The sequence below is a fragment of the Battus philenor genome, unplaced genomic scaffold (assembly GCF_028537555.1).
Source record: "Battus philenor isolate CCGP_79_NKW_IND1 unplaced genomic scaffold, ilBatPhil1.0.hap1 SCAF_18, whole genome shotgun sequence".
In the NCBI taxonomy this organism is placed as follows: domain Eukaryota; kingdom Metazoa; phylum Arthropoda; class Insecta; order Lepidoptera; family Papilionidae; genus Battus; species Battus philenor.
The window spans coordinates 3,892,399-3,904,644 of NW_027181680.1; the positions used below are offsets into that span (position 1 = coordinate 3,892,399).

Sequence of the window (12,246 nt, forward strand, 5' to 3'; positions counted from 1 at the left end):
AGCGCCAACGAAGCTTAGTCTCGTTATTTATCCACATTTAAAGCGCTTTAGGTTTTCATGTTCAAACGCTGTCATCGCTTGTCGGATCACTTTCATTGTTGTGAAAACATTCCCGCTTTATTCGTTTCGATGGAATTTTCAACTCTGTTGTACGAGTATTGTGCGAAAATATAAGAAATTCTTTTTATTTTTGCAAAGAATATCCGAAAATTTCGTTCAGAATGAAGTGACCAAAAAGCAATCATATTTGTCAAATGCTTTTAATATCTCACATCTATAAATAAAGTAAAGAAAGTCGTGTTAGTTATGTAATTTTAGTTTTATACTATTTACGTTTATAACTTCATAACGGCTTGACTAATTGTTATTTTTGTGGTTTTCTATATTAATTCATCCAGAATAGACTAAAAAAGTATTATATTATAAATATGTAATGAATAAAGATATAAAGGATTTAACAATAAAATTATTAGCAATAAAAACAGTCTTCACATTTATAGTCTCTGTAATTTACACTAGATCAAAACTAAATTTTATTTTCCACGTCAACGGAGAAGAAAGAAATGGGAACACAGGTGGCTACCCACGGATGTCAATCAAACTCATATAAAGGCTTATTAAATCCCTTTACATCTAAATTTACTTACAGTTGTCAGGGCAAAGAGAGCCGTCAAAACCACACTCGGGAGTGTCGGGCGGAGGCGATGTGCGCCCACCAGCCCAGTGTATGGGACGATTGGCGACGAACTGGAGAGATGAATTCGCAGCTATATACGTTGCTACGACCTGAAAATGTCTTTAATTAATAAATTAACATTTTGCCGTAGTAAAAAGGTACTACAAAATTCTATTCAAATTATTTCATATCAATTTTTGAAAACCGTTGGCCGTATTGGCCGAAAGGTTTCGATTGTCGACCAGAAGCCGGTAGACGCGGTGTGGACAGGTCCCCTACTAAGTAGACCCAGGCGCGTTTAGAAGCGGCCAGCAAGTGCAGGAGCGGCAGGTAACAAACGCGAGTGTCCTATGGGCGCGTTTTTTCTACATTTTGTTTTATGTCGGAATAAACGTTATTTCACTATTTGAACGTTTAGGAGCGGCCAGCTAGTGCAGGAGCGGCAGTTATCAAACGCGAACGCCCTATAGGCGCGTTTTTTTAACATTTTGTTTTATGTCGAAATAAACGCTATTTCACTATTTGAACGTTTAGAAGCGGCCAGCAAGTGCAGGAGCGGCAGGTATAAAACGCGAGCGCCCTATGGGCGCGTTTTTTTTAACATTTTGTTTTATGTCGGAATAAACGTTATATCACTATTTGAACGTTTAGAAGCGGCCAGCTAGTGCAGGAGCGTCAGTTATCAAACGCGAATGGCCTATGGGCGCGTTTTTTTTTAACATTTTGTTTTATGTCGGAATAAACGTTATTTCACTATTTGAACGTTTAGAAGCGGCCAGCTAGTGCAGGAGCGTCAGTTATCAAACGCGAATGGCCTATGGGCGCGTTTTTTTTTAACATTTTGTTTTATGTCGGAATAAACGTTATTTCACTATTTGAACGTTTAGAAGCGGCCAGCTAGTGCAGGAGCGTCAGGTATAAAACGCGAGCGCCCTATGGGCGCGTTTTTTTTAACATTTTGTTTTATGTCGGAATAAACGTTATTTCACTATTTGAACGTTTAGAAGCGGCCAGCTAGTGCAGGAGCGTCAGTTATCAAACGCGAATGGCCTATGGGCGCGTTTTTTTTTAATTTTGTTTTATGTCGGAATAAACGTTATTTCACTATTTGAACGTTTAGAAGCGGCCAGCTAGTGCAGGAGCGTCAGGTATAAAACGCGAGCGCCCTATGGGCGCGTTTTTTTTAACATTTTGTTTTATGTCGGAATAAACGTTATTTCACTATTTGAACGTTTAGAAGCGGCCAGCTAGTGCAGGAGCGGCAGTTATCAAACGCGAATGGCCTATGGGCGCGTTTTTTTTTAACATTTTGTTTTATGTCGGAATAAACGTTATTTCACTATTTGAACGTTTAGAAGCGGCCAGCTAGTGCAGGAGCGTCAGTTATCAAACGCGAGCAGCCCCATGGGCGCGTTTTTTTTAACATTTTGTTTTATGTCGGAATAAACGTTATTTCACTATTTGAACGTTTAGAAGCGGCCAGCTAGTGCAGGAGCGGCAGTTATCAAACGCGAATGGCCTATGGGCGCGTTTTTTTTTAACATTTTGTTTTATGTCGGAATAAACGTTATTTCACTATTTGAACGTTTAGAAGCGGCCAGCTAGTGCAGGAGCGGCAGTTATCAAACGCGAGCGCCCTATGGGCGCGTTTTTTTTAACATTTTGTTTTATGTCGAAATAAACGCTATTTCACTATTTGAACGTTTAGAAGCGGCCAGCTAGTGCAGGAGCGGCAGTTATCAAACGCGAATGGCCTATGGGCGCGTTTTTTTTTAACATTTTGTTTTATGTCGGAATAAACGTTATTTCACTATTTGAACGTTTAGAAGCGGCCAGCTAGTGCAGGAGCGGCAGTTATCAAACGCGAGCAGCCCCATGGCCGCGTTTTTTTTAACATTTTGTTTTATGTCGGAATAAACGTTATTTCACTATTTGAACGTTTAGAAGCGGCCAGCTAGTGCAGAAGCGTCAGTTATCAAACGCGAATGGCCTATGGGCGCGTTTTTTTTTAACATTTTGTTTTATGTCGGAATAAACGTTATTTCACTATTTGAACGTTTAGAAGCGGCCAGCTAGTGCAGGAGCGTCAGTTATCAAACGCGAATGGCCTATGGGCGCGTTTTTTTTTAACATTTTGTTTTATGTCGGAATAAACGTTATTTCACTATTTGAACGTTTAGAAGCGGCCAGCTAGTGCAGGAGCGTCAGGTATAAAACGCGAGCGCCCTATGGGCGCGTTTTTTTTAACATTTTGTTTTATGTCGGAATAAACGTTATTTCACTATTTGAACGTTTAGAAGCGGCCAGCTAGTGCAGGAGCGTCAGTTATCAAACGCGAATGGCCTATGGGCGCGTTTTTTTTTAATTTTGTTTTATGTCGGAATAAACGTTATTTCACTATTTGAACGTTTAGAAGCGGCCAGCTAGTGCAGGAGCGTCAGGTATAAAACGCGAGCGCCCTATGGGCGCGTTTTTTTTAACATTTTGTTTTATGTCGGAATAAACGTTATTTCACTATTTGAACGTTTAGAAGCGGCCAGCTAGTGCAGGAGCGGCAGTTATCAAACGCGAATGGCCTATGGGCGCGTTTTTTTTTAACATTTTGTTTTATGTCGGAATAAACGTTATTTCACTATTTGAACGTTTAGAAGCGGCCAGCTAGTGCAGGAGCGGCAGTTATCAAACGCGAGCGCCCTATGGGCGCGTTTTTTTTAACATTTTGTTTTATGTCGAAATAAACGCTATTTCACTATTTGAACGTTTAGAAGCGGCCAGCTAGTGCAGGAGCGGCAGTTATCAATCGCGAATGGCCTATGGGCGCGTTTTTTTTTAACATTTTGTTTTATGTCGGAATAAACGTTATTTCACTATTTGAACGTTTAGAAGCGGCCAGCTAGTGCAGGAGCGGCAGTTATCAAACGCGAGCGCCCTATGGGCGCGTTTTTTTTAACATTTTGTTTTATGTCGAAATAAACGCTATTTCACTATTTGAACGTTTAGAAGCGGCCAGCTAGTGCAGGAGCGGCAGTTATCAAACGCGAATGGCCTATGGGCGCGTTTTTTTTTAACATTTTGTTTTATGTCGGAATAAACGTTATTTCACTATTTGAACGTTTAGAAGCGGCCAGCTAGTGCAGGAGCGGCAGTTATCAAACGCGAGCAGCCCCATGGCCGCGTTTTTTTTAACATTTTGTTTTATGTCGGAATAAACGTTATTTCACTATTTGAACGTTTAGAAGCGGCCAGCTAGTGCAGGAGCGTCAGTTATCAAACGCGAATGGCCTATGGGCGCGTTTTTTTTTAACATTTTGTTTTATGTCGGAATAAACGTTATTTCACTATTTGAACGTTTAGAAGCGGCCAGCTAGTGCAGGAGCGTCAGGTATAAAACGCGAGCGCCCTATGGGCGCGTTTTTTTTAACATTTTGTTTTATGTCGGAATAAACGTTATTTCACTATTTGAACGTTTAGAAGCGGCCAGCTAGTGCAGGAGCGTCAGTTATCAAACGCGAATGGCCTATGGGCGCGTTTTTTTTTAATTTTGTTTTATGTCGGAATAAACGTTATTTCACTATTTGAACGTTTAGAAGCGGCCAGCTAGTGCAGGAGCGTCAGGTATAAAACGCGAGCGCCCTATGGGCGCGTTTTTTTTAACATTTTGTTTTATGTCGGAATAAACGTTATTTCACTATTTGAACGTTTAGAAGCGGCCAGCTAGTGCAGGAGCGGCAGTTATCAAACGCGAATGGCCTATGGGCGCGTTTTTTTTTAACATTTTGTTTTATGTCGGAATAAACGTTATTTCACTATTTGAACGTTTAGAAGCGGCCAGCTAGTGCAGGAGCGTCAGTTATCAAACGCGAGCAGCCCCATGGGCGCGTTTTTTTTAACATTTTGTTTTATGTCGGAATAAACGTTATTTCACTATTTGAACGTTTAGAAGCGGCCAGCTAGTGCAGGAGCGGCAGTTATCAAACGCGAATGGCCTATGGGCGCGTTTTTTTTTAACATTTTGTTTTATGTCGGAATAAACGTTATTTCACTATTTGAACGTTTAGAAGCGGCCAGCTAGTGCAGGAGCGGCAGTTATCAAACGCGAGCGCCCTATGGGCGCGTTTTTTTTAACATTTTGTTTTATGTCGAAATAAACGCTATTTCACTATTTGAACGTTTAGAAGCGGCCAGCTAGTGCAGGAGCGGCAGTTATCAAACGCGAATGGCCTATGGGCGCGTTTTTTTTTAACATTTTGTTTTATGTCGGAATAAACGTTATTTCACTATTTGAACGTTTAGAAGCGGCCAGCTAGTGCAGGAGCGGCAGTTATCAAACGCGAGCAGCCCCATGGCCGCGTTTTTTTTAACATTTTGTTTTATGTCGGAATAAACGTTATTTCACTATTTGAACGTTTAGAAGCGGCCAGCTAGTGCAGGAGCGTCAGTTATCAAACGCGAGCAGCCCCATGGGCGCGTTTTTTTTAACATTTTGTTTTATGTCGGAATAAACGTTATTTCACTATTTGAACGTTTAGAAGCGGCCAGCTAGTGCAGGAGCGGCAGTTATCAAACGCGAATGGCCTATGGGCGCGTTTTTTTTTAACATTTTGTTTTATGTCGGAATAAACGTTATTTCACTATTTGAACGTTTAGAAGCGGCCAGCTAGTGCAGGAGCGGCAGTTATCAAACGCGAGCGCCCTATGGGCGCGTTTTTTTTTAACATTTTGTTTTATGTCGAAATAAACGCTATTTCACTATTTGAACGTTTAGAAGCGGCCAGCTAGTGCAGGAGCGGCAGTTATCAAACGCGAATGGCCTATGGGCGCGTTTTTTTTTAACATTTTGTTTTATGTCGGAATAAACGTTATTTCACTATTTGAACGTTTAGAAGCGGCCAGCTAGTGCAGGAGCGGCAGTTATCAAACGCGAGCAGCCCCATGGCCGCGTTTTTTTTAACATTTTGTTTTATGTCGGAATAAACGTTATTTCACTATTTGAACGTTTAGAAGCGGCCAGCTAGTGCAGGAGCGTCAGTTATCAAACGCGAATGGCCTATGGGCGCGTTTTTTTTTAACATTTTGTTTTATGTCGGAATAAACGTTATTTCACTATTTGAACGTTTAGAAGCGGCCAGCTAGTGCAGGAGCGTCAGTTATCAAACGCGAATGGCCTATGGGCGCGTTTTTTTTTAACATTTTGTTTTATGTCGGAATAAACGTTATTTCACTATTTGAACGTTTAGAAGCGGCCAGCTAGTGCAGGAGCGTCAGGTATAAAACGCGAGCGCCCTATGGGCGCGTTTTTTTTAACATTTTGTTTTATGTCGGAATAAACGTTATTTCACTATTTGAACGTTTAGAAGCGGCCAGCTAGTGCAGGAGCGTCAGTTATCAAACGCGAATGGCCTATGGGCGCGTTTTTTTTTAATTTTGTTTTATGTCGGAATAAACGTTATTTCACTATTTGAACGTTTAGAAGCGGCCAGCTAGTGCAGGAGCGTCAGGTATAAAACGCGAGCGCCCTATGGGCGCGTTTTTTTTAACATTTTGTTTTATGTCGGAATAAACGTTATTTCACTATTTGAACGTTTAGAAGCGGCCAGCTAGTGCAGGAGCGGCAGTTATCAAACGCGAATGGCCTATGGGCGCGTTTTTTTTTAACATTTTGTTTTATGTCGGAATAAACGTTATTTCACTATTTGAACGTTTAGAAGCGGCCAGCTAGTGCAGGAGCGTCAGTTATCAAACGCGAGCAGCCCCATGGGCGCGTTTTTTTTAACATTTTGTTTTATGTCGGAATAAACGTTATTTCACTATTTGAACGTTTAGAAGCGGCCAGCTAGTGCAGGAGCGGCAGTTATCAAACGCGAATGGCCTATGGGCGCGTTTTTTTTTAACATTTTGTTTTATGTCGGAATAAACGTTATTTCACTATTTGAACGTTTAGAAGCGGCCAGCTAGTGCAGGAGCGTCAGTTATCAAACGCGAGCAGCCCCATGGGCGCGTTTTTTTTAACATTTTGTTTTATGTCGGAATAAACGTTATTTCACTATTTGAACGTTTAGAAGCGGCCAGCTAGTGCAGGAGCGTCAGTTATCAAACGCGAGCAGCCCCATGGGCGCGTTTTTTTTTAATTTTGTTTTATGTCGGAATAAACGTTATTTCACTATTTGAACGTTTAGAAGCGGCCAGCTAGTGCAGGAGCGTCAGTTATCAAACGCGAGCAGCCCCATGGGCGCGTTTTTTTTAACATTTTGTTTTATGTCGGAATAAACGTTATTTCACTATTTGAACGTTTAGAAGCGGCCAGCTAGTGCAGGAGCGTCAGTTATCAAACGCGAGCAGCCCCATGGGCGCGTTTTTTTTAACATTTTGTTTTATGTCGGAATAAACGTTATTTCACTATTTGAACGTTTAGAAGCGGCCAGCTAGTGCAGGAGCGTCAGTTATCAAACGCGAGCAGCCCCATGGGCGCGTTTTTTTTAACATTTTGTTTTATGTCGGAATAAACGTTATTTCACTATTTGAACGTTTAGAAGCGGCCAGCTAGTGCAGGAGCGTCAGTTATCAAACGCGAGCAGCCCCATGGGCGCGTTTTTTTTAACATTTTGTTTTATGTCGGAATAAACGTTATTTCACTATTTGAACGTTTAGAAGCGGCCAGCTAGTGCAGGAGCGGCAGTTATCAAACGCGAATGGCCTATGGGCGCGTTTTTTTTTAACATTTTGTTTTATGTCGGAATAAACGTTATTTCACTATTTGAACGTTTAGAAGCGGCCAGCTAGTGCAGGAGCGTCAGTTATCAAACGCGAGCAGCCCCATGGGCGCGTTTTTTTTAACATTTTGTTTTATGTCGGAATAAACGTTATTTCACTATTTGAACGTTTAGAAGCGGCCAGCTAGTGCAGGAGCGTCAGTTATCAAACGCGAGCAGCCCCATGGGCGCGTTTTTTTTTAATTTTGTTTTATGTCGGAATAAACGTTATTTCACTATTTGAACGTTTAGAAGCGGCCAGCTAGTGCAGGAGCGTCAGTTATCAAACGCGAGCAGCCCCATGGGCGCGTTTTTTTTAACATTTTGTTTTATGTCGGAATAAACGTTATTTCACTATTTGAACGTTTAGAAGCGGCCAGCTAGTGCAGGAGCGTCAGTTATCAAACGCGAGCAGCCCCATGGGCGCGTTTTTTTTAACATTTTGTTTTATGTCGGAATAAACGTTATTTCACTATTTGAACGTTTAGAAGCGGCCAGCTAGTGCAGGAGCGTCAGTTATCAAACGCGAATGGCCTATGGGCGCGTTTTTTTTTAACATTTTGTTTTATGTCGGAATAAACGTTATTTCACTATTTGAACGTTTAGAAGCGGCCAGCTAGTGCAGGAGCGGCAGTTATCAAACGCGAGCGCCCTATGGGCGCGTTTTTTTTAACATTTTGTTTTATGTCGAAATAAACGCTATTTCACTATTTGAACGTTTAGAAGCGGCCAGCTAGTGCAGGAGCGGCAGTTATCAAACGCGAATGGCCTATGGGCGCGTTTTTTTTTAACATTTTGTTTTATGTCGGAATAAACGTTATTTCACTATTTGAACGTTTAGAAGCGGCCAGCTAGTGCAGGAGCGGCAGTTATCAAACGCGAGCGCCCTATGGGCGCGTTTTTTTTAACATTTTGTTTTATGTCGAAATAAACGCTATTTCACTATTTGAACGTTTAGAAGCGGCCAGCTAGTGCAGGAGCGTCAGTTATCAAACGCGAGCAGCCCCATGGGCGCGTTTTTTTTAACATTTTGTTTTATGTCGGAATAAACGTTATTTCACTATTTGAACGTTTAGAAGCGGCCAGCTAGTGCAGGAGCGGCAGTTATCAAACGCGAATGGCCTATGGGCGCGTTTTTTTTTAACATTTTGTTTTATGTCGGAATAAACGTTATTTCACTATTTGAACGTTTAGAAGCGGCCAGCTAGTGCAGGAGCGGCAGTTATCAAACGCGAGCAGCCCCATGGGCGCGTTTTTTTAACATTTTGTTTTATGTCGGAATAAACGTTATATCACTATTTGAACGTTTAGAAGCGGCCAGCCAGTGTATAGGCGGCAGGTACCAAACGCGAGCGCCCTATGGTCGCGTTTTTTTTTAATTTTGTTTAATGTCGGAATAAACGTTATTTCACTATTTGAACGTTTAGAAGCGGCCAGCTAGTGCAGGAGCGGCAGGTAACAAACGCGAGCGCCCTATGGGTGCGTTTTTTAAACATTTTGTTTTATGTCGGAATAAGCGTTATTTCACTATTTGAACGTTTAGAAGCGGCCAGCCAGTGGAGTATGTAGAAAAGAAGCAATCTAGGTAAATAATAGAGTAGTAATAATAAGGTATTTTAAAATTTTATTTAAAAAAAAAATATTTATAGTAACATCTCTAGATCTAAACCACTTTACGTATACCAATTAATATATTTAATCTGTGAAAATGTATCGTTATCTTCGGATCTGTAAATGCATAACTAAGTTAAACTAACGCAATAACTGCAGAGGGAAGCAAAACCGCAATATTTGATCGAAAGGCAATTCAATTTCGGCTATGATATTCGCAACTGCCGCTGTGTGGACTTGCATCTCTATAAAGTGCAAAGACGGAGTAATAATAATCTAACACTTTTATTGTTTTAGGGGATTAAATTTTTAATTAACCTTTAAATATTTAACAACAGGCATTCCAAATATTTTATTATTTCTTTATCGAAATGTTATGTCGATAAAATATGTCTATTTAGTTAATATTTGTCTTGAGTTTTAGTGAAAAATTCTATCAAACAAATGTAACTATACTTGTATGCGAAATATTTTGGTGAAGTAGATAAAATAAACTTCACGCATTTTAACGTATATCTATGGAACCCTTTCTGGGTTAAATTTATAGGAGCTACATTACATCATCGTCAGGTGCACCACACCGAAAACGGGAATTCCACTAATATATGATTCTTTATAAACATTGATCGAAAGGGATTTAAATTATGATTTAAAATTCGAACTATCGTATCGGAAAGCGCTCTCTTTCGCCCGATGTATACAAAGACATATTTCTCTGGAATTCCCCTGTTCGATGCGCCACTGACAATGACCTAATTTAGCTTCTACAAACTTACTGATAAAATGATTACTGATGCACCTAATGTGTTATTTATCCTCCCTAAAGGTCGGTATCAATTTTTATAATTGCACGGCCTGAAATCTTCGTAAACCTAATGATAGGTAACGAGGCCCGCGTAGCGTCTTTCAAAGAGAACTCCCCTGGGTTGCAAAAATTAAACGAAACCCAATCACCATCATTGTTTCAGCCGTTAAACTTCCCCCATAGATACCCAATAGAACTGATTAAAATGGCTTGCATCCAGTGTTTTCCAACGGCCTTTACAATATGATTGTCAACTTTTTGGGTGAACATTCTACACTATGCTTGCCGATTGATGGCTTCTACCCCAGAAACTTATGGCTCCATTGCCCATTTGACCTGTGCAATGTATAGCCTGACCATATTATTAAACTTCCTAATCTGTTGGAATATGTCGGTAAATTACGTTCCTACGAATCGCCTCGTTCCTGATACAAACACGTACAGATATCCCGACCACTAAAACTCAACAAAGAAATTAACAGAGAATTAATGCAAAAAATCTAGATAAGAAAGCAATTTAAGTCTCTAAATATGTTTCATAAATATAATACTACTTCCAACATCCTTCTGCAAAAATCAGAGGATGTAAAAGAATTTCCAATAACCCTTACTCATACGAAATTACGAGGCTACCGTTTCAATGTAAATTCCTATTTATTGCACTATAAAAGTCTGCAATCTATGTTATTTATGGTCCAATATATATTTTTTAATTTAAATCGAATCGTAACGACATGTTTAATTAATCGCAATAATTGAATAGCTGATTTTTATATTGAAAATATAACACAATATTAACGTAAAAAACAATTGTCTTACATGACTTAAAAAGTTAAAATATAATTATTTTTAGGCCATAACACAAAACCACATTCGTCTTATATAATACAGTATTCTAGGCAGTAAATACAGTGTGCGCGCACACCTCAACAACAGACGTTTGTCAAGCCGTGTGTTCAGAAATATCTCTTGTGCGTTTTGTCAATCGCGGATTCCCGGTCTCACTGGTTTTACTTCAGACGGTTACTAAAAATTCAGCGCACACTTTACCAGAAAATGAAAAAGTTGTCGCATTGGTAAGATAAGTAAGGATGAGTTTACATGGTTGCAAAATACTATTGTAGACTAAATCTATCATTTGCATGGATGAACGCGTCTTCTTTATGTAATGTGAATATTATTGCTCGTTACTTGAAGCTATTTCATACGGATTTCTACTTAATCTTTGATTTGATGTGTCCTTCGATTAAAACTTGTTTAATTTAGTAAGTACATTAGTAATAAGGATAAAATGTCTGAAAATCTTAATATCTTAATTTATCATCACCCAATCTGACCCAGAAACCTACAATAAATCAGAAAATAATAAATTTCTGGAAAATATTTAGAAAAATATTCAATAATAACTTAAATTTTACTCAAATTATTAATAATGTTTATGTTAACCAAATGATGTTTTTCATGTCCCACTTCCTTATACATAAAGTTTTATTACGTTTACTATTAAAATTTGTTATCCGCATACCTCTTGAAACGTAACCTTTTAAGAACATCTTTGTTTAGATATAAATAAATATAATTCTGTCATTAAGGCATTTTATCATCCATCTTTTTCCATAACGAAAGTGCGTTTGATAAAAAGAAATATAGATTATCCAGCGAAAATGATATTATTCATAGTATATTACAAATAACTTACCTCGAATTTGCTTGTATTGGGGTTCATGTCCAAAAGCGAGTACGAAGCCACTCGATCTCCATTCGCATCAATTATTACTTCGCCAGTTATTCCTGCGGACAAAACATGTTAATAAATGCGGCAATGGATACTTAATTTATGAATAAATGTGTAGAATATTCTAGATTCTAGAATTGACCTGGTAAAAGCCCTATTGATTTCATACCTAAATATTAGATTTTTAAATAAAAGTTGATACGCCACCGTTGCTCAGTTATACGTATATGTATATTCTTCATAAAACTAGTTTCTTTGTACGCAATTATCATGTAATAAGTTTAAAAATATTTGTAGTATGCCTAGACAGCTTCGCCCTATACACACCCTAAGGCACTCTCTAAGCTCTCCACAATCGGCTCATTATAACGAACTGAACACGAAAATGTATAATTCAGATGTTTATCATGATTTAAAATAAAAAAATTAAATCATATTTATGATAAATAAATAACTCGTAATTTTTAAATAACTCTTATAAACAAATAATTAATAAATGGTTGGTTGTACAATAGTATTTACTTTTTTTTTCTCCCAAAATTCTTTGTATCCGTTTTTGTGTTATTTTGTTTTTTAAATTGAATCTCCAATTTTTCAAAATTTTTTACATGATTTTTATTTATATTTAACTTTAAAAATTCTAACAGCGATCCAAAATAAACAAAGTAAA

General features: G+C 38.8%; 1 protein-coding gene across 1 annotated transcript in view; it reads right to left on the reverse strand.

Moving 5' to 3' along the window:
- LOC137920494 (atrial natriuretic peptide receptor 1-like) overlaps positions 1 to 12,246 on the reverse strand; it is a 112,472-nt gene that overhangs the window by 14,075 nt on the left and 86,151 nt on the right. Inside the window, exons 8-9 of the mRNA XM_068763863.1 lie at positions 11,541 to 11,632; positions 648 to 786 (exon numbers count right to left, since the gene is read on the reverse strand). Of these exons, the coding sequence (XP_068619964.1) occupies positions 648 to 786; positions 11,541 to 11,632 (231 nt within the window). The remainder of the gene's footprint in view (positions 1 to 647; positions 787 to 11,540; positions 11,633 to 12,246) is intronic.